The sequence below is a fragment of the Lissotriton helveticus genome, chromosome 1_1 (assembly GCF_964261635.1).
Source record: "Lissotriton helveticus chromosome 1_1, aLisHel1.1, whole genome shotgun sequence".
Classification (NCBI taxonomy): domain Eukaryota; kingdom Metazoa; phylum Chordata; class Amphibia; order Caudata; family Salamandridae; genus Lissotriton; species Lissotriton helveticus.
Window position 1 is genome coordinate 2,124,515,504 of NC_136057.1, and position 23,986 is coordinate 2,124,539,489.

Sequence of the window (23,986 nt, forward strand, 5' to 3'; positions counted from 1 at the left end):
GCGAGGGATGGTCTCATGCCCCTGTACCCTTGTCCTCTAAATGGGCACTGCCCCCCGAACACCAAGCTCCCAAGGGGCTGTAATAAAGGGGGGCAGGAGCAGAGCACCCCGTGCCGCCCCCGTGATTACTGTGCACCCTAGCCCGCAAGCTGGTGTACATCCTCTGGTCGGCCCAGGACTGCCGAACCTTACCCCTTGGTACTGTCCTCACGGGAGGACAGTTTATGAAGTACCCTCCTCCCGCTAACTGGGGGTTACTTATATATTCTAGACTAGACCCCGCAAATACGAGCACCTAAGAAGAAGCTGCCGTGTCGGTTCGCTATATTGCGGGGATGGCCAGGTAAGGAAAAAAGGCCAATGGGCCTTTATACCCTACCGTGGCCACCCCAGCGGCAGCACCCAGCAGTGACGCACTTCCAGCTGCCCGCCAATCTAGTGGTGTGGTGTCCAAAGGCATGAAGGCCGGATCCAGTTTAGGCCACTGTAGTAAATAAGGTTCTTGAATCCAGTAAGTATAAATAGGTATGATTTATTGTTGATTAATCCAAGTTATAAGATCAATAGATATAATGATAAAAGTCCCACCAGGAGCAGATCTTCTCTCGCTCAGCCTGTCTGCCATCAACTGTCCCTACCTAGAGCAGTCAGGTACTTAACATTCTAGTATGACATCAGACATTCTATTACATGCAGTGGCTAAGCAATGGGGAAAACTAAGTAAGGGAAATGTAAAGCATGAGCAAGATGTAACACATCCCCTTTCCTTATAAAACAACAAATAAAGATAATAGAATTAAATTGCATTGCATTCATAAAATTATAACAATTGAAATATAAGATGTAATAACCAAAGGAACACATTGCATTGCATTCTTAATTAACAGTTGAAATGCAAGAAGGATTTCATTTTCATATTTAATGACCTTTCAAATCTAAAGGCCCCATCCCCTTTCCAAAGAGAAAAAAATTATATCCACTAGAATGAAATTATGGATCACAAGTATAACTTAATAAAATCCACTAGAATGGAAAATGTGGAATAACAACACAATAACATCCATAAGAATGAGATGGATGGTATAACTTAATAAAATCCACTAGAATGGAAAATGTGGAATAAAAACACTGAGATGGATGGGTTAGATAAATAAAAACATAAAAGCCAGATAGAGTAACTTGCGGCTCCTAAACATCAAAGATAGCAAACATTTGCTATTCTACAAAAGAGTAACCTGCGGCTCTTTACGTTGAAAATAAATGAAACTCCTCTAATATAATAGAGCGCTAAAGCGGTACATATCTTAGTATAGAGCAACTTTCACTCTCATAAATTCCAAATACCTGAACACCTCTAACAGGGTTAGAGCACATTGTGGTTCAGCAAAAGAAATTATAACTCTTCAAAATATTGAAATCTCATGAACATGGCTCATCCTAAGATGCAAGCCGTAAACACATAAAATGCAATGAAAATTGGAAACTCTTCAAAATTATGCAATCTCATGAACATGGCTCATCTTAAGATGCAAGCCGTAAACACATAAAATACAATGAAAAATTGGAGCACCTCAATAAATGAGTACAAAATGTGGCCCCTTTCAAAATACACATGTACACATCCCATGCACATGTCAAACATGTAATCCACAACGGATTTAAATAAAACACTCGAGCACCTCAAACAACGTTGAGCATAAACATGGCTCTCACATTAAGTACGATACTATCTGACTGTAGTATAACTAAACACCTTCCAAAATTAAAACGATATTATCTTATCTCACTGTAGTATAACTAAACACCTCAACCATCCTGAAACATGTGTGTTCTATCAGTTCCAGTACACACATACAAAGTACACTCATGCAAAGTACACACATGCAAAGTACACACATGCAAGCAAATCATGTGAGAAGTAATATATGGTAATAAAATGATGTGCAGTCTTCCCCAAAATACATATATGAACACCTCCCTCTGAAACATGAGAAAAGTAGTCAGATGCAGATGCAGCGATGTCTTTCTGCAAACAACAACACTTGAAAGATGTACATCAGCTGTATACATCAGCGAAGTAATATCTTGTAAAAGAATTGCAGACGTCGAAGCAATGAACCAAACTCCCCAAATGGTGAGAAATGATCCTTAGTGTTCCAAAATAAATGTTCCAGAATAACGTTTATACAGATCGTTGTGCCATATCTTTTTACGAATTCTACTTTTTAAATGTGCAGTTCCCTCTTCACAATGTACGAAAACAGTACCTTTTCCTTCAAATTCGTATTAAATTCAATTTGCTGTCAGGATATTATTAAACGCGTTGATGCTTCACGACGCGATGTGCAACAATTATCGGCGTCAATGACGTCATACGTTGTGTTGCGTACGCCGCGCTGCGTACGTAACGTTGATGACATCGGTTGCTGCCATGGACGGAGAGAAGACGGAGAGCACAGCGTTGTCAAGGTGATGACGACGCTCAGAAATCGTTGCGAGCGCTCGAGCCATTGCTCCCGTAAGTCGTTGTCATTATTATTTAAAAATCGTCAAAAGAATTTAACAGCAGGAAATGTGCAAAATTCAACACTGGGCCTTAAAACAATACACGGTTTTGAAATATTTGAACATCCCTTTTCGAAGCCACAGTAGACACGGCACACAGTGCTCTGTTCACAGATGTCAGCGTCGAAGGTACAGCAGACACCGCACTCTGTGCTCCGCACATACAATCCAGCATTTATCTTGGAGAGGCCAAAGCAAAACTTTATATCCATTCTCACGCTGTTCAACTTCTTTAAAAGTCTAATACAAATGAATGTTGCACCTCCATTCATCGCAGCAGATGGCAAAGGCGTGTCTCTCCCAAACATGGCACACATCTTTTCTTTTAAAAGTTGTCGACAAATCAGGCCAAAAACGTTTTTCCAATTAAAAGCTTGATATGAAAAGAGATCCAAGTACTCAGCTCAAATCACGCAGTCAGAAATCAAATACCCTGGGATGGCAGGCTGTCCAGATGACTGGGGACACTGGTGGGGCTAACCAGGGCGTTTATGTAAATTTACCTTTTCTTTTCCAGCTTAAGTAGTTCCTTGTTTGCAGTAGTACTTCATTAGAAGAGTCCTTTTTCCACGCATAAGTTCTGTTCTGTACCTCGTCGCCAATTTGTAGTAAATAAGGTTCTTGAATCCAGTAAGTATAAATAGGTATGATTTATTGTTGATTAATCCAAGTTATAAGATCAATAGATATAATGATAAAAGTCCCACCAGGAGCAGATCTTCTCTCGCTCAGCCTGTCTGCCATCAACTGTCCCTACCTAGAGCAGTCAGGTACTTAACATTCTAGTATGACATCAGACATTCTATTACATGCAGTGGCTAAGCAATGGGGAAAACTAAGTAAGGGAAATGTAAAGCATGAGCAAGATGTAACAGCCACCCATGGATGGCACCCCGCCAGGTCTCTCACCCTTCATTCCCCATGGAATGCCAGGGAGAATGCCGCCCTGAAAAGGCGAACTTCATCTGTTGTTCTACACATCACGTCAACAGATGCCATGAGTTTTGCCAGTTTTGCTGTGTCTATGGGGTACCTGGAGTCTGGTCTTCATCCCTCAAGTGCTGCTAGCCCCTCAGAGCCCTTTGCACCAGGAATGTTTTTGTCCCATCTGTGTAACCCAGCATCTTTGCAAAGAATGAAATTGCCAAGATATGTTGCTTGGCATAGGAGATAGGTCTCCCTTCCCCTCTAGGGTACCCCAGGAATGAGATTACTGACTCATGGGAAAACAAACCCCCCACTCCTTGTACTTCCTGAAACCTGTGATATGCACAATATGCCACCTCATAGGCGCGCCTTGTCCTAGGCGCTAAGCTGGTAACAACGAGGTCTGGTAGACTGGGGCATCAAGCTGCCATAGATGTTCCGGGAACGGTAATGGTAACTCCGCTGCTTCTGGGTGGTGATACCTGAAAACCTGAATCCTGAAGCGAGATAAAGCATATTCATTACACCAGGCACCTGTTTCGATCTGAAGTTAACATTTAATCTCGGGCATAGCAGTATGATTTCTTTCAATAATCGCAAGATACTTTTACACCTGGCAGCTTGTTGGTTAATGCAATCCACCCCATCATGTTATATGACCAGAATACCACTGACTGATAGCGGAACTGTTCTGGCCATATCGCGAGGTCCACCAAAATGGGAAAAAGCTAAAGGTGACCAATGTTCACCACCAAACTCAAACCAGTCTCTAGGCCATTTTTTCGTGCACCAAGCTGATACCAAAATGGCCCCAAAGCCTGTGCTACCTGCAGCATCTGTAAAGAGACCCAACTATTGTTCTTGGCAGGGATTGACCATTCCACCGTCCCATTAAAGCCCTAAAAAATGCTTCTTATATTCTCATGTCTTGGCGGACCTCACGTGTCAGCCTGGTATGATGGTGCTGTGACTTCAGGCAAGACATGGCCTGTGCAATAGTCCTAGGAAATTGATGGACCATGGTTGTAATGCAGAGTGCAAAATTCAACTGCCCCATTACCACCTGTACCTGATGCAGCATAACCTTTTGTGCTTTCAGGCATTCTTCCAATGCCTTTGTGAATGCCCTGACCATCTCCTGTGGGAGCCTGGATACCCCTGCCCTGGAATCCAACTCTATGCCCAGGAATTCTATTGTGGTTGCTGGTCCACAGGTCTTTGCTGTTGCCAGTGGCACCCCGAGACCCCCCATCAATTCCTGGAGGCACTGCAAAGCCCTCCCACAGTCATCTGTGCCAGGCGCGCCCAAGAACATGAAGTCATCCAAATAATGGAGTGCCCAATGGTGTCCTGATCCCCTTCTAAATACCCATTCTAAGAAAGTACTTGACCCCTTGCAGTTAGCACAGGAGACTGAGCAGCCCATGGGCAAACATTTGTCAAAATAGAATGCACCCTCATACTGGAAGCCCAACAGATAAAACATTTCCGGGTGGAATGGTAGCAGTCAAAAATCGAATTCTATATCTGCTTTTGCCAACAAACTCCCAGATCCCAACTCCTGGAGCATTGCAATTGCTTGATCAAGTGAGGCGTACCTACTAGTACAGTACTCCCCAGAGTATTTTTGGGGAACTATACCCAAAGGTAAACACACAAAATTCTCAAAGGGGGGTTTCAGCTGGAATCCTCATCCGTTCTTAAATCCTTCATAAAAAGACTGTGCTGCCCTTGTGTTGCTGTAGTTGTTCAACCACGACACCATTGCATGCCAGTTAACCGAGTAGGAGGCTTTGGCCATTGATGGGTATTCACTCATGCTTTTTGGGGCCCCTACCCTTTTTCTTCATGAAACACCTGGACTCTGGGTGTGAAGGTAGGCCGCAGAAAAAAACAGCAGTGCTTGAACTTGCATATTCCTGGGGCTCTGGAGTAAGTTTTTCTATTGAAATTACAGCATACCCCCTTTCTTGCCCCGCTACCTGCATTACTGTTTGCTCCGGCGCTCACCCAAAAGGGCTGACTTGGGCTGGCCATTATCCTCTGTGGATACATGTAACACAACCATGTATTCACTTCTATCTGATCCCATCCCAAATTGGATCTAGAAACCTTAATATACCTGAATTCCTTGTCATATTTCCTGCAAGCCATGCCTCCAAATTCGTCATGCGCACAAGCTATCTGATTTTGGCAGCACACAAACGGCCCCCACCATTCTTGGGAACCTCTCTGCCATGATTGCCTGGAACACCGTGAAACCTCTGACCCAATGCATGATGGTCTCCTCCACCCTTTTCTTATATGGCCAATGCCCGCACTCCCTGGAATGTGAGCACTCTTTGCACTGTTTGCCTATCTCCCTCTTAGGCGTATCTACAATTTATTTTATTTATTTTTAAAATTTCTAGAGCGCGCAAATACCTTGCGGTGTCTCGGCGCTAGTGTGTACAGATTACATGGTTGTGAGAAGATGTTACTGGTTAAAAAGCCATGTCTTGAGATGTTTTCGAAAGGAAAACAGCGAGGTATGTTCCTTGATCTGAGAAGGAATCTGATTCCACAGTTTGGATGCAGCCACTACAAATCGTCTGTCTCCCCAAGTAACCTTTTTTGTTGGGGGAATTTGGAGCTGTTGGGCTGTGGATGAGCGCAGAGTTCGACTGGGTTTGTAAATTTTGAAGGCGTTTTTGAAGAAGTCGGGGCCATTATCGTTCAAGGCCTTGTAGGTTATACACATGGCCTTGAACTTTATCCTGCTTCTTATGGGTAGCCAGTGAAGCTCTCTGATTATAGGAGAGATAGAGGCGTATTTTGGTATCCCCAGGAGGACCCTTGCAGCAGCATTTTGAACAAGCTGTAGCTTATTCACCACTTGTTCCTGTGCATTGAGTAGTAAGCCATTGCAGTAATCCACCTTGGATAAAACCAGGGAGGACATCAGAGTTTTGCCAGCAGTGGGAGGAAGAAACGGGAGCAGTTTCTTCACCATTCTCAAGGTGAAAAAAGAGGCCGAGACCACGGCGTTAGCATGGCCAAGGAACGTCAGCTTACTATCGAATAGCACGCCCAGGTTTTTCACCTTGGTAACTGGCAGTGGAGGCGTACCCAATTCAGAAGGCCACCAGACCGGAGACCAAGACGGAGTTAGTTCGCCAAAAACCAATACCTCCGTCTTGTCGGAATTTAGCTTTAAGCAGTTCCGATTCATCCATGTACTGATTGCCTTCATGCCTGCCTGAAAATTGGCTGCCACAGCTTCTCCGTTTTTATGTATCTCCAGGATCAGCTGTGTGTCATCGGCGTACGATGTAAGCCCTATGCCGAATGACTTTATTACCCTCGCCAAGTCCGACACATAAATGTTGAAAAGTGTCGGACTTAGCGAGGAGCCCTGGGGGACACCGCATGGAAGAGAGAAATCGGGGGAGCTAAAGTTTCCCATCTTCACGGATTGTATCCTGTTGGCCAAGAAGGAGGCAAGCGTTGCTCTGGCCCTGCCCTGGATGCCAAGGGCGGCGACACGGTCGATCAAAGTAGTGTGATCGACCGTGTCGAAGGCGGCGGATAAATCCAGTAGTATTAGAATAGCGGTGCCACCCCTGTCCATGATAGTCCTGACCTCCTCAGCTGCTTTAATCAGGGCCGTCTCCGTCCCATGACCCTTCCGGAACCCGAACTGCGTGTTGTCCAGCAGGTCATTCTGGTCAATAAAGGTCGACAGCTGTTGATTCATCGCCTTTTCAATAATTTTGGAAGGGTAAGGGAGGGAGGCAATTGGACGATAGTTTTTGGGCTCTAAGGGGTTTAGTGAGGGTTTTTTCAAGAGGGGTGTTACAGTAGACTTTTTCCAAATTTCGGGAAATATGCCTGTCTGAAATACGGCTCTGCAGATGTTAGTAAGTACTGGGGCTATTACGTCAGGTACTGATTTAATGATGCGCGGGGGGCAGGGGTCCAAAGGGGATCCTGACTTTACCATATGTATAAGGTCTGTCATGGATGCCGGTGGTGTGAAGGCCTCTAGAGTTGGTTTAACTTAACTCACATATATCCACATAAACGCCTTTCCAGATCTCAATGCCTGGATGCTCACATGATCAGGCTCTGAAAGCAGGTCCCCCCAAACTCATCCTTGGCAATTTCTGCAACATACCTGATGGCATAGCTTCTTTTAAAGGAGGTAGGACCCTGGCTGCTGCCAGCACTGTCTGCAGCCCACCACACATTTACGAGGTGCCAGCTACTACTATTACCTGCATTGCTGACCACCTGTTACCCCTCTCTGCTCTTGTTCACCTGGCAGCATACCAATGCCACCCACAAGTGCCACCAACCTCTTAGACCTTTCAACATGGTCGCCCTCTGCTACCCCTGCCAGTGCACTCCTCAACAATGGTGCAGACCACACGCCTACCCTTGAAAGCCAAGGCAACACACTGGCTAAACTTGCCACCAATTCTGGCTGCCCTGCCGAGCCTACTAGACCTTCCGCACTATTGTTGCCAAAATGCATACCGCTGCCATTCACTTGTGACACCACCACTGTAGGGGACCTGAACTGGCCTTCAGTACTCCTCCCTCTGCCCCCAGGCACAACCTTTGCCGGAGCACTGTGCAGTCTACCACTTATACCGCTAACTGGCACAGCCTCAGGGGTGGCCTGTGGTCTGACCTCCTCTGCCAATTGCCCCCTGCCATGCCTCCTAACTGGGGAAATGCTGCCTTGGGTTCCACCTATGGCCTTCGAGGCCTGGCCTCTCGGCACCCTTCTTTGGTCCCCATGCATGCTTTGAAGCGTCCTCAAATTCTGATAATACTGCTGATAAAACACCGCCTGCACCTCCTAGAACATTAGCCACTCAGGTCACTATGTGAACAATCTAAGTAAAGATGAACAAATCAGCCTATGGCAAAACAAGGCACTTCTCTCACCACTCTAAACCACCCTTTCCAAAATCACTTCTCTCCCCACCAAAACCCCACTTACAAAATTGCTCACAATTCCGTGTTCAAACATAAGAGCTATTCTCAGTGCTAGCTAACTTGCCTGTGAGCTATCCTGCCCTTCCCTCCAAGCTCGAGCTTGCCTTCTGCTTCAGAAAAAGGGGCTTGCAACCCACCAAAGGAGAAACAGAAAAAACAAAAGCTCCTTTCTCTTGCCAAAAACAGAATATCACCCAGGTGTAAATAGTAAACCTCACTCCTCTTGCATATAACCATGCCACCGCAGGCCTCAAAAACCTTGGTGAAACACCAGAGGCTGAAGATAGCCTGAACAGGAGTCAAGTGGACCTCCATATCGTTCCTCCCAAACCAAACTGAAGAAGATCCTGAAGCGGTCAGCAGATTGGCACCATCAATAAGCATCTTTTAGATTTAGTCTTGTCACTCATGCTATTTTCTGTAACACATCATTTAATATTCCCTACCGTTTGAAGGGAATAAACTAACCTGCCATTTAAATCTCTGACCTTTTTAACAGGATGCATTACTTTGTCCTTCTTCTCCATCAAAAATATATTGCACACAAACACTTTTGCCAAGTCCAACACTTCTACAATCGTACTTTTCTCCAATATTCCTCAACCTCCAAATCCATCAACTATAAATCATTTCCACTGAATGCAATTTCCCTCGGACATCTTTCTTGCTCTGGATGACTTATAAAATCTATCCTGAAAGCTGTGACAGTCTCCAAAATCTAGGGATCCTGAGCAATTTTCTGTTATTTGCAATAAAACTGGGCTAATCTGCTGATCAACTACAAAGTAGATATACTGTCTCGATGTAGACTCACCTGTTGCACTTCATTGGCATCTCTCATTTCTACCACAAGGTCTCTGTCTCTGAGGGAGGAATCCTGAATTAATGGTTAGGCCAAAATGTCCAAAATCATATTGGGGTCTATAACTATGTGACTCTACAGCTCAGAGCGGACCTTGTCCTCTGCTGGGGACCCAGCCCATTGTTTTCCTGGCCCTGGTAAAAAACATGGTCACCATAGATATTACTAATATCTTTTTTGTACCTTTTAGATAGAATTGAAGGCCCCACAAACTTAGCCTTTTCCTTTATAAAGTCATCGCCAAAAAAGCATCCCTGCATTGAGGTCTCCCTTACTTACTTGCGAGATCCATCAACTTTAGAAGAATACTTTTCATCTTTGAAATCAGTAAGTTTGTATTTTTATTCTCCACTAAACATATTGCCATTTGCACCTGGGTGCTCTTCCTCTGCATTCACTACCTTCCTATTAACATATTAACATAATGTAATTTCGAGGATTTTCTTCAAGGGGCCCACTGCATAAAGCAACGAGTCCTAAAAAGACCTCAACTCTCTGTTTAGGCCCTTCTGGGCATCCTCCCCTTATTACTATAGAAAGCCAACACTTCAGCATCTAACTTAGGAGTTGCTGTAACCTTATTAATCAGTGTCAGATTCAGACACTCAGACTAAAGTCCCATCTTCACCTCCTTTGGTATCTCATTGAGTAGACCATGTCTCACATATTGGGACACATGAGGGCAAGGGGCCCATTCAGGTGACACAGGAGGCTTATTCAAGAAAACGTTGACCATATCATACCCAAGAAGTTGAATCAGCATTTTATCTGAGGCCTTTGTTTCCTCATCATATGCTTTCTTGTGACTCATCTCAAATGTCTCTGGAACAGAGTCAAATTCCAAGGAGCATGGCATCTCCATTTCTGCATAATCTGATGTCTTATTGGTTTCCCAAAGATAAGTTCTTCTGTTTGCCCCATGCTTTTTTGTCACACATCCACAGTGCCTCCGGTACTCTCATTCCCCTTTCAACATCACACTGAGAAGATGCTTCATTCACCTGCCTACTCCTTTTGCCAACAACAAAATTATTTGGCACAATCTTTCTTTCACGCTGCAGCTGACCTACCCAACCACTGCAACCAGGTGGCTCATTTGAATCTGATGTAATTACCACCTTGTTACGTAAGGCCGATAAATTGGCAGCCTGTTTCTCAAAAACAGGACAGAAACTGTCCATTTTGTTCTTGATAGACTCATTGACACTGCCTATCATCTTTCCATCGTCCGATCCAAAGAACATTCAGTTTTGTTATCAATGCTCTTTGAATCTTCCAGCTATGCCATGATCTCAAGTACCAAACGCCACAATTGTCAATTTCTTTCCAACCATCAGAAAGTTTTGCCACCTGGTAACCCAAGCCAAGCAAATGCATGCATGTCAAAATAGGACTTTTCCAATCATTTTAATTGGCTGTTGTATGACTCAATGTAATGTGAACAGCATCTTTCAAGGATCTTTCCCTCAATGCAGCAGGCTGACACACTCCCCTAGTCTTTTGTGTCGAGAGCACAAACCCATCCAGGCTTGCATGATAGGGAATTCCTATCAGTAGGCTTTTGATAGACGGCCGTCAATAGTCCATTGCCCTCTACTGTGATATCTACATCCAGGTATACCGCAGAGTCCCTGCTAATGCTCCAAGTGAACCGCAAACAGTCATCTTGTTCATTCAGACATGATAAGAATACCAATAGCTGGTCCTCTGATCCGATCCAGATACAGAGGACATCATCAATAAACCTCTTCCAGAGAGAAATATTCTCCTGGAAGGGGTTGGAGGCATGGTAGACCACATTCTCCTCGAACTGGCCCACATAAATGCAGAGATTTTGCCCGCCCCAGTGGGTCAGTTGGCCCTGAGGTGACCGTGTTTGAACAACGAGTACTCCAGGATCTTGAGGCCTTGGAGGAACCTACTGATAGGAATTCCCTATTGCATTACCGCTCCTTTCACCCTAGACCATCACATGATAACTTGCCTGTTGGGCAGTTCTTGAGGTACTGCAGGAACTGTTCCTCAATGGGAATGTTTATGGGACAAACCGAAGACCTGGTCACGACATTGAAGAACAGGGGCTAACCCACTAAGGTGGTCAAAAGAGCCCATAAGCTTGCCTTGAACACACCTCGTGAAGCCTTGCCGGAGAGGTCAGTCAAACAAAATGAACAGTGTTTACCTGTAGTAATAACTTTTGATCCACTGTCTACGAAAATTAGGCAGATAATACGGAAACCCTGGTTACTGATGGATATTAGGGGGAAAAATGCCTCCCCTGAGAGTTGCGGTCAGAAGGGCTCCTAACCTTAAAGATGGATTGGTCCACATGTGCCCGACCCAACAGAAAAAGGAATCAGGCCTACCAACAGGGCATTATCAGTGTGGTGGTTGCTCAGTGTGTGACGTCACTGAAGCGACAAAGAGGATCCAGCTTGTAAGTGGGAAAATTAGGTATTTAAACAAGTTCAGTAATTGCAACACTACACATGTGATCTATAGGCTTACGTGTGTGTGCGGTTTGCATTACATAGGACTCACGTCACGTAAAGTTAAGGTGTGGATACAAGAGCACCTGAGCACTTTGAAATCAGAAAAGTTAACCAAATGCGTTGTTCAACATTTCTGGGAACAAAAACACAATTTCAATGATCTGAAATGGACTGTCCTGGAAAAGGTGGTGGGTGAGAAATACAACATTGATGACATCTTGGCCAGTAAAGAGGCAAGATGGATTTTCACTGAGAGAGTTGGCCAGACAGGCCTGAACGATTCCCTTGAATGGAACAGAGTGGGTAAATAGTAGGGCCATACATTGTGCATAATGGTCTGTTTTTCAGGGTATTAGGGTCATGCATTCCACTGGGCCATACTTGATGGTTGTATTTCACCCATCTTGTGGATCCTGTAGACCAACCATTTAGGAATGGTATTGCAGGATCTCTGTAATGATAAATAAGAACAAATACATGATGGGACACACCTACTGTATAGAGTGCAGACTGATGTTTGAGGAGTTTAATGAGGTGTTTGTAGATAAAGAATAAATAATCCTTTTAACCCCTGGGCTGCGGGGCCGATTCCCCCGCTGTGCTGGGGGGAGAAGAGGCGCGCACAGCGGCCCGGTGCTCGTGACGAGCTGAGCTCATCATGAGCCACGCTTCTCGTGTGCTCATGATGAGCTGAGCTCGTCATGACCACGCCCGTTCCTTAGAACACCCAGCACAGCAGGGGAATTAGCCCCGCACCTGAGCGTTCTAACGGTCATGACGAGCTGAGATCGTCATGAGCGTCAAAGGGGTTAATGTGAATCTTTTTTTAAAAAACTCTCTTTTGACAAACCACAAGTATTTCCTAAACTATGAATTGTATTCCTGTTCACAGGGAGTGTATCCCTTCATTGACCTTAATACGTTACACCATTTTAAAATGGCCGCATTGTTAGTGGTGAATTGTGGTTGAATTTTGAAACTACCGCTGAGACTCCTGTTGTGCGTCATGTGCTTCCGGGTCCAGGCGTTTTTTTAAATTGGTGCTGGCGTCCAGAGTGAGCCACCGGGACGGAGCACGGAAGCTGTGGCTGCCTGCGGACACAGTAAGAGGGTTCCATCAATGTGAGAGGGGCTTGTTGTAAAGCATCGAACATGGTATTTAAGTCTATGCGTGTACCGAGCGCAATTATTGACAGCACTATCATCATTGGGCATGGCGGTGCAGGACTCTGGGGCATATTATCAAGAAACGTTACATTATCGCAGCTTTTATCGGCAGGAAACTGCCGATAAAGCGGCGATAATGGGCTTGATAATATGCTCTATGAATTCCAATCGAAGCCCATGTTAGATGTGAAGACATCTAACATTGGCTTTGATTGGAATTCATAGAGCATATTATCAAGCCCATTATCGCCGCTTTATCGGCAGTTTCCTGCCGATAAAAGCGGCGATAATGTAACGCCCTTTCTTGATAATATGCCCCCCTGTTCTGCATATTTAATTAACAACGCCGGAGGTCCTGGTACTCGTATTACAAAAGTTATTGATATTACTAAACAATGGGTTATAAGCTGACACTCCACTGTGATCTCAACATAGACGGCAGGTTGGGCATGTAAACAAACAACTGGTTAGCGAAGGGAAGGGCATACATAGAAAACACTCCCGAGTACTGTTGGCTTTAAATCTCGCTAATGAGCCTGAAGATAGTGAATGGAATGACAGGGGGGATTGAGCATGAAGTGGCAGTAGTAAAGCACATGTTAAATGACTTGGTGCAGGTGGGCTGCAACACAGGTGATATTTAACGCATATGTGTTTGTAGGTTGACACTGACGATTACAGTCTTGAAGGAGACATGTGACCATTTGGCACGCGATCCTTTAATGAAGTGGTTTGCAGGTACGAGGGATGACAGCAACCACTCGGAAAATATAGAATCCTATAGAGGGGGTTTATTAAGGAATTCTGAAGAGCATTGTGGAGACAGGGTTTGTTTATGATTGGCACGTTCTTCTTTTTAATCTCGTCAATAACCACAGGTTGGGTGTGATAAACAAATGAGGTGAAGACTGGTTTCCCCATCAGCCCTGATGAAGTTGCCGAAAACAGGCTGGCAACGAAACATGTTGGCCTTTCGTGTTTGAAAGTGGGCCATACTCATGCCTTTCTTTTAACCTGAGGACACTCACAGCATTAAATAAAGTATGTCTTGCATGTGAGTGGTACCCCATTCTAATTGTTAGAATAATAATTCTCTTTTCACAGTTGGGGACCAGTGGGCACTGAGCAACACGAGCTTTGTCAGTGGTGTTTGACACGTCCTTTAATTGATTTTTTCCCCCTGATTTCTCACCTTTGAGGAATTTCAGCACACACCTTCTTTTTCTGTGTGGTCATGAAAGCAACCAATGATGATAATGTGAGCATACTGATGAGTACCATCTAGCAGCTCCTTGGGTGTGCGTACGTGAGGTGCTTTCTGGCCTTTCTCACATTTTTTCTGTTTCACACATTTATGTGATGGTTCAAAAACACTCTAATGTGTGTATGTTATGTGGTTATTGATGTTCTTTTTAAATGGAATAATTGGATCAACAGGTCACTGGCAGTAAGCTGGACCTGTGGGGCAAGTCAAAAGTTGCAGAAAAACTCCCAGCGTGTCTTAAAAATATAAGAATATCTGTCCCACCTGAAATAAAACAGAAAACATACAAGTAAGCTTGCTAAAATCTAAAGACCCTTAAAATCTGAGTGACAATCAGGCAAAAAAATTGATGAAAAACCCTAAAGCAATCTCACTTTAAACTCAGGTTCTCAAAAGGAAATATCCCTGCAATCACTTTTAATTAGCATCACCAACGTGCTTTCTCAAAGAAATGCCAAATCACAGAAGACCCGAAATACTTAATTGGTTATAACTGATAGATATGTGTCTTGTGAGCAACCTTAACAAAGGAAATAAGATGGCTGTTCATTCGAGATTTTATAAGTGATTAGGACTTTGAAAGCATTCCAAATTCCAACTTTTGTTGCTCTAGAGTGTGAGTGAGGCAATAAAGGATGTTGTACATATGCTTAACCTCAATGATGTGCCATAAAATAGGAAATAGAATCAAATTCACTAGAAAAAGCAAGAGGAAAACTGGACTGGTCTTTATAAAAAGGACAAATACATAATTACATAGTTAAGTAAGATTTTAGAAACAAGTTCTTTGTTTTGTTAAAAAACGTGTTGAATTTGTTATTTTCAAGATGCAGCTTAAAATCAGCACTGATAAGAAGTGGAATGTTTAGGTTTTATTTACCTTTCATGGTGAATACAACAATGGAAACATCTTCCTTTACTTTGTAAGAGTGGAAGAGACCCCAGGTAAGTGGCTAGGTGAACAAGGCCACTAAAGCAGCTTCAACTGTGGCTCCACTGGATTAAAGCAACCACAGTCCACAGAGAGAGTTATCACTACCCATCGAAGATGCCAAACACTCTTGTAGGACAGGCCCCCTGGAGGACCTGGTCTGCCATGCCCAGATGATGACATGGGTGGGCATTGAAGTGAATGTGCTGGGCCCCTTCGTTTTCCTCTTGGCATTTCACACATACTCAGCTGTTTTTAAGATCTCTGAAAAACAAAAGTAACAAAATCAAGGCAGCTACATAAGAAATGACAGCTGTAATTCTGATTTTTGGAATATACACCGATATAATAAAAACATGAAATTACTCAGACTTTTGTATGTATCAATGCTGTGACTAAAGCTAGATGCAGATAGATTCTCCTGATTCCTTACTTACCACCCATGTTAGACCTGGCATCTTTTGGCGTGTTTCCTCCATCTTTTTGCTTTCTGACATCCTGTTTTGATGGTATGCTGGACGTCATTTTTGCAGGTTTAGTGTCTCTGCGCGCCTTTTCACTGTTATTCAGTGCCAAAGTGCAAGTGCTCCTACTGTAAATTTTGTTATGATTGGTGTTCCATGATTGGTATATTTGATTTACTAGTAAGTCCTAAGTACAGTCCACTGTGTGTTCCAGAGCCTGTAAATACATTGCTACTAGTGGGCCTGCAGCACTGGTTGTGCCACCCACACAAGTAGCCTTTCAAAGGTGTCTCAGACCTGCCACTGTACACCTGGCAAGTGCACCCACATGCCAGACCCTAACCATCCGTCTTACTACATGTAAGGCGCACCTAAGGTAGGGCCATGGTACCTCCATGGGCAGGGTGCAGTATATGTGAAAGGTAGGGCATGCGGTAGTGTGTTTTACATGTCCTGATAGTCAAATACCATGCATTTCGCTTTTCACTATTGATAGGCTGTCTTTCGTCTTTCCCATAGTTGAGCATTGGATCTGCCTTGTAACATTTTACAAGTGTAACTTTCAATTGGGAAAAGATAGAGAAATGGAGTTTAGGCTCCCTGATCTCAGAATTTAATAACACATATTTTAGTAAAGGTGTTTTTTAACTAGTGTGTTTGAAAATGGCACCTTTAGAAAGTGGTCATCGTTTTACCTAGCCATCCTGTGTGCCTCTGCCTGTTTCTGTATTCCCCGTCTGGAGTCGCAGGACTGGGGGTGTGCATTCACTCTAGACAATCACAAGGGGGTGGATGTATGTCCTGCCTTTCCTAGCTGACTCATAGCCAGGCTGAATAGACCTTTCTGCATTTAGAGTGGTAGGAGGAGTTTTCACTAGCACCTGAATAGGCAGTGTCTTCTCTGCACAATGCTGCCTCCACCTCCTGCAGTGAAACTGGACTAGAGAGGACAGAACTGGTTTCTACTGTTCCTAAAACCTCAAAGGTAAAAGGAGTATACATATTGGGGCCCTGACCCCAGAACCTCATAACTCTTTTGGATTAAGTAACCTAACAAGAAGAAGAGCTGGAGAAGCTGTCAAGAGGAACTATCACTTTGCTGTGTGCTTTGCTGTATTGGCCTGCAGTGTCTGCTTCTATCTTGGGCAGTGAAAGGACTGGACTGGACTTTCTCCAACTTATTTTCCTGAGTTTCTTCATGGGCTTGAAGTAGAGCTTGTCACCTGTTCAAGAAGTCTCAGGAACAGCAAATACTTCAAGATCATCTGCAACCAGCACTGTGAACTGTGTGTTTTGTGCTGCAACTGAAGAAAAAGCATTCCGATAACATCAAGGATGCCATTGCCAGCTCTGTGACCTGTTGGCACAGCAGAGAGCACCACCCGCTTCGAATCACAACCCTGATCTCACTGATGATGTCCCCAGTGCAGCCACTGAGCCGCTGCTTGCACCATGACCTGTGGCCACCTCACTTCGCACCGCCTCGCTTTACATCTCCACCCTAGTATCACCAACAATGCAGTTCCATACCAATATCAACGCCACTGCCAGCACTGTGGCCTGGGTTCAGAGCTTGTAAGTTACTCGATGCACTTCCATGTCCCACATCACAGCCTTGTCCCACTAACGCCCGGTGCCATTAACTCCAGATCGTCTACCGACGACAGAGCCTCAGCAACGATGACGTCACTGCTTGCACTGTTACCTGCCTGCACCACGATGAGCCCCGCCCCACTTCACACTGCAACCCTAGTCTCCCCGATGCTGCTGGTGCATCACCTAGCCACTGTCTGCACCGCAACCTGAGGGTACCACACGCCGTACTGCTCCACTTTGCACTGCAGCCCCGATGCCTGCTGAGGCCGATGCTCCTGACTTCAACCTCACGTAGTTCAATCTGCAACTTGTGTGACTTCAAGGGCCCGACAAGTCCTGCATCGATCTCACAAGCCTACAACTGCCAACGCTGCACCTTAGGAGCTCATCACAAGGTCCGAGATGCCCTGCATTTCCAAGGTACTGTTTGCAGGTCTTCCTGACACCGTAACTGGGCCACATCGCCTGAACTGTTGGATTTGTTTGTTCACAATGCAGGGATAGCCCCGTACAGAACTATCAAATTCAGTGAACTGTATTTTAAGTCTAATTGTACAATATTCATGTTTTGATTACTGTATGTTGGATTTTTATCAGTTTGGTCTTGTTTTGTCAGATGAATATTGGCTATTTTTCTAAAACTAGTGTGGTGTCATTTTGTGGTGTTTTCAATGTATTACATTGTTTTATGTGCAAATACTTTACCCATTGCCTCTGACAAAAGCCTGACTGCTCGTGCCAAGCTAACAATAGGGCCTAGAAGGAAGGGTCCCTATTTAGACAGAGTACAAACCTACCACCCAGAGACCATCATTTCTAACAACCCACCAAACCATTCTTTGGATGAACCTTTGGGTGCAGTTGGCGTAACGCCGAGGGCTAATAACATTGCAGTGATAGAAGTGTATGACATTCCAGATAAGAACATGGCCTTAAATACCTCCACATGCTGATCTGCTGCCTCTAACAAAGTGGGCCCATGAAAAAGGGCAGTAGTACAAAATCCAGTACAATCACTTAATCTCCCTGTGCCTAACAAAAAAAAAGGAATGTGTTCATCTGTAATGAAACTGGTTCTCATATAAACCGCTCTGACACCTGATATCTTCGGGTCGAGTTTGCGCTTTATAAAAAGAAATTACCTGTGTTCCCTGGCCTCCGAACATCACATGGAGGCACAGAAGACTGGTGGTGGTTCTTCCAGAATCCCCTTCTGTCTTGCTGATCCTAGATCCTGAAGGCCTAACAAAAAAACCTGGTGGAGTGGAGTATGGTAAATTACACCTTACAAAGTCCCACTAAACCTCAATGTCCTGCTTGTTTTCAACTCAGCTGTTGCCAATGTGTCCTGAACATATTTTGCGAACATACAAACCTCAAAGTATCAGTATCAGATCATCTGGATAGTTTGCATGAATGTATTGTGTTGCATCTAACAGTACAGGTGTCAATCTCCATTACATGATACATGACAGTATGGTGAATGTAAGTGTTAGAACACCAAATAAACCATTATCCATATGTGTGTCATATTGTAGGTGTCTGTCCCATTTCACTGCATATTTTCCACAGGTATATCCTACTAACCACTTTGCAAGTGTTGGGAAGTTATCTTTGAAATGACTACAACTACCAAGAATATTGCTATGTCATATTTCTCATTCTTTCTTACCTAACATATTTCTACATATGGTAAAGTGTCTAGTACTGATCAATCCCTATTCAATGCTGTCTTCTAAGAATGACTCACACAATATCAATGACCCTAGAGGAATCATTTAACATCATTTGTCATTTGCAATATTGTCACATCAGTGACCAGCAATCCATTAATACAGGATTTTTTTTCATAAACACCCAGTTATACAAAGAATTATTTTAATCAAGTTTTTTATGCAACTCAAATCTTGCAACACACATACTATTGGAATTATCTGTTCATTCAACAGTAGTCTACAAAACTCCTTTTGCTTTATGTGCATATGGAAAACAAAACACCATATTTTAGAATAAAACAGAACATTTCATCTGATTTTCATTCTGTCTATTAGGCATACAAATGTAACCAAAATGGTGTCTATGCGTCAAGGTTTTGGTCTCTTGCTGGTCTAGAAGATCCTTGAGAACATCTTCAGGATGGTAAGTTACACACCAAAATCTAATATCATAAAAGACATACACTTGACATCCCTGTATTTGCAAGAGGTATCCCCTGCTCCACACTTAAGATACAATATTGATCATCACAAAACAGTGTCAACCCGAAATCTTAAAAATCTATATACATGCCACTATGCGCTCAAGTGCATCACCTTAACCCTGTGATATCGTGCACAGAAATGTGGTACTCCTAATCCAAGGTCATAGTGAAACCAACTACCATCTCGCCTTCGGTGAATTCACAATTATAACCAATTGTAACAAAATGGCCAACTCACTGCCAAAGAAGCAAAGGAGAATTCTTCTCACTTCCCAAATACAGACTGATTCTATCAAGAAACAAAAGTAATATCCACATGTGATTCACTGTGGCAAACGTAAACTCAGTGCAAGACTAAAAATACTTAGAAAACCATACATTAAAATGAGGGTGTCCCGTGTGATACTCACATTTCGCTGTACGAACAAAACATACATTGACCTGTGAAATAACACGAAGCAGAATGGCATTTACGATCATGTTCAGCTCCTTGATGTTACAACATATGTCAAAACAAATACAATGCAAGCGCATCAAACTTGTTCCATGGGAAAACGTACTTATTCGAAGACCCAGCGTCGCTCAGTTCAAACCACCCGACTCACAGGACCGAGTACGGCGTGGGGCGATCAGCTGCCATAAATCGGGTAATACGCGGTGTCGTCATCCCACTCACGACTGCAGCGGCCATATTGAGTAAGTAGCCGTGCATTCCACTTGCGTTAAACCAACTTCTGAAGCGCTATTGAAAAACTTTATTCGGAGACTCAAAATACACAATCTGCCCTTATTACCATGAAAAATATATATAAAAAAAGCAACACCGCTCCTGTTGGGCGTTAAAATGCATCTTTTTTTAAGGCAACAAATACGATCTTATTTAATGTTGTAAATTCCATCAACAACTTGCCGTGTCCCTCGAGCGAGGAATGACACCCAATGATGCTATCACATAAAGTGATTCTGCACAATGCCCAAATCCTATGCCGGAGCATAATACTTATGGTGCAGAATCTAGTAACAAATGTGCAACAAACCAGTCTAATGCATACAATATCACTACTGTATCGCGTACGGCTCTTATTCCAATTGCAATCTTACTGAAAAAACAGTAGTAGCCCCATCTCCAATCCAATATGTCCACATAGATCTATTCAGTCCAACTGTGTATAGTACTATTTAAACTGTGAAAAAGCCAGAAACAGTAATCGAATGCTCCAACAAACCACATAGGTCACATCAATATATCTATCTACATACACCGTACTTATGCAAAGGTTCCTATGTGGTGTAATTGTGAACCTATCAAGTGTCTGCTCTAAAGGGTTGCTAATGCCTGCCATTCAAAAAAGGAATTCAATCCTTTTTCAACCGTTTTGCATGACCAAATCCATTTGTTTTCCTTAAGTGTGAGCAGCCGAACGACATTCTGTCGCCTCTTTGAACTCCTTACAATTTCAAGCACAAACCATTTCATATCTGATGCTGTGTGTGTTTCCTTCAGATAATGTTCAACCAGGGGTGCCATTGTTACATTGCAGCGTATTCGTGACTGATGTTGCATAATACGTTTTTTCACCTCTTGTGTGGTTTTTCCAATATAGGATAGAGAACACGGACATTGTATACAATAAATGACATTCTTAGTCAGGCAATTTGAATGATGTCACAATTTCCATTCTTTGCCATTCAATGTGCATGTTTTTGTTACACTGGTAGTTGCGCAAGCTGCACAATTCCCACACGGGTAATGTCCTGTTACTGGCATTAGACCCCACATATTTTGTATTGTGGTAGGAGTTTGTTCACTGTAGGCTCTGACCAGGTGGTCTCTTAAATTTCTCGCTCTCTTAAAAGCAAAACGTTGTTGTTCTAAATGAAGTTCAACTTTCTTGATGAGGTGCCAATTTCATTTGATTATCTTTTTGATAGTATTAGACTCGGTACCAAATGTAGTCACGCAAGTGATTGGCTGCATTTGGTTATCTTTCTGCATTACCTAACGCTGCTCATCTTTGTGCAATAATGCCTGTCGGTCATAATATCATGCCGGTTTCATAGCATGCTTCACAAGTCCATATGGGTAACTTCTCACAACCAATTTTGACTGTAAGATTCTGGCTTCTTTAAAATAATCTTCCCTTTTGGTGCAGTTGTGTTTAATACGCAAAAACAGCCCAAAAGGGAGATTATCCCTCAGATTACAAGGATGGTGGCTGTTTTCTTCTTGGTATATACATTGTTTGTCTCAAAAGATTTTAATGTACAATGCACACTTTTACGAATAGAAATGTTCTAAATGTCTCAATAGGTCTAACTGGCAGAGCACGTGGCCAGGAATCTGCCACTGAGGAGACCGCCACTTCAGCCCAAGATCAGACAGTCAATGAGGATAAAACTCCTGGTAATCTGGATGAGGATGAGGAGTCTGGTCCTTCTGGTCAGCTTGGACAGATGACTCCAGTGAGACTCACTGCATCCACCCCAACACCTTCAACCCCAGCTATAACACCTCAGCTACCCGAAGACTCTACTTTCTGTGTTCCTAGCATTGTGACACCGGCCATGTGCCCCCCCCAGTCCTGGGTAATAAGACCACAGCACCACTAGCTCCAGCTCATCCAAGATCCAGTTGGATGGTCCACACTGGGCCACGGCCACAGGGCAGTGGGTTTAGGAGCTCTGGGAGGGGTAATGTGGACCAGCATAGTGAGGCCACTCGGGTCACTCCCACCCAGACCACCATTGACCAAGTCCTGGGAGCCTATAATCAGTCCCAAGACATAATGGGCCAGGTACTCACCAAGCTCCTGGAGGTGAAGCTGTTGCAGAGCGAGCTCAGTTATCAGATGGGGGCTCACAGCTCCAATATGGGCGCTTTCGCTGGGGTGCTGAAGGACATTTGCACCCATATGTGCAGGGCTTTCTCAGCACAATCTATCCCTTCCTGTGGGTCTACAACATCTCGCCTTTCTACATCTACCACAGCCACAACACGGGGAGTCCTGCCCCCAGAAGAACCACTAGTAGCCCGCCAGGCCCTGCTACTGTGGATCCCCCATCACCCTCAGGAGGGGATGTCCATGCATATTACCAAGAGGTGAAAATGACAAGATTTCTGCCACCACCAGCAAAACGTTTACTTTTTTCATGTTTAGTTCAATAAATTTGCAACTCAAAAACTCATAGACTGGTGTTGTATATCTCAACTCTATCAATGCCTTTTTGGCAATTGTTTTTTCCATCATGACTTTACAATGACAAAAATCATATGAAACTGTAAACATAGATCTTTTCCTAGTAGGTAATGTTTTACCAAGTTCCCAATCATGACTCAGAAAAAAACATACCATTGAACCATCTACAATTATGTTTATTTCATGTGACCAAACCTGTCCACATTTTCACTACCATAGGAAACCACACATGTCATTCATACTCAGTGCCACTTTTCACATTTCCTGTACCAGATGTTGCCATCATGGAAGAAAGGGACAAATCCAAAACAATCAAATTGAAAAGGCAAATTATCATTCACTCATGTCATCAGCTGGAGCCATATCTTCTTGCTCGCATAAGGAATCCTACATCAATAACACCAATGGACTAAAGAAAATGCTAGGACCACATTTTGTAGACATAAGATGATTCCAATCCACTGTTCCAGTATCTTATGGAATGTCACAACCAAGTTTCAGTGGTGTGCCATTAGAAGTATGTCCCACAATATTGAGACACATCAACAGCTACATACACTTTACACTCAATTATGATTTTGCCAATGTGAAGGGAGAACAGAATAATTTGACTCCACTACCACAAGTGGTATGAGCTAATGATGGCATGCATATTGCCTTAGTGCCAACACATGACAGTGAACAAGTGCAATGTAATCTTCACATCTTTCATTCAATCATCACAGTGCAAGTTGCGTTGGTATAATATTTGTACACCCAAACTCTTGGTCTGTCTTTTCCAAGATGAACCCAGGTTCTCTTTGTCATATGAAACAGCAGCATATGCCTTCAAATGTCACAACTCAGACATGTCCAAATGAAGATTACATGGCGAAGGAACCTAAAACAGATCCATACAAAAAGATTACCAATCAAACACAACATAATTGACACATTACAAAGTCAACTTTTAGAGAACACAGTTTCACTAAACAGTCAGAGAAAACAAGTGTTACTGAACACAGTAGTGAATGTGTCAAAACGTTGCTCAAAAACTCCTTTGGCCTGAACTTCCCTGAACTTGCCCTTCCCAATAAATGACCACCACATACTTCTCTCATCACCATATCAATATTTGGTGTAACAGTGAAAGTTATAACATATAACCATATACTTACAATCATGAGAAGAAGTTGTTAATGACATCTAGACATTAGTCAACTCCTTCCTCTTCACCACTATCATCTTCATTTCGCACTTCAGGATCCTTACCCAGTGGCTCTTCATGGTCTCCATCCTTTGTGATAGAAGGGATGTTCCGCTGCAGGGCGATGTTGTACAGCATGCATCAGTCCA

General features: G+C 43.5%; 1 protein-coding gene across 3 annotated transcripts in view; it reads left to right on the forward strand.

The window, feature by feature from the left end:
• LOC144776629 (uncharacterized) overlaps positions 1-22,560 on the forward strand; it is a 125,827-nt gene extending 103,267 nt beyond the window's left edge. For all 3 annotated transcript variants that reach the window (XR_013600589.1, XR_013600590.1, XM_078659276.1), the window contains one exon: positions 21,766-22,560. Coding sequence is in view for 1 of the 3 variants with exons in the window: in XM_078659276.1 (XP_078515402.1) it covers positions 21,766-22,064 (299 nt within the window). In the remaining 2 variants the exon portion in view is untranslated. The remainder of the gene's footprint in view (positions 1-21,765) is intronic.
• Positions 22,561-23,986: the final 1,426 nt, after the last annotated feature.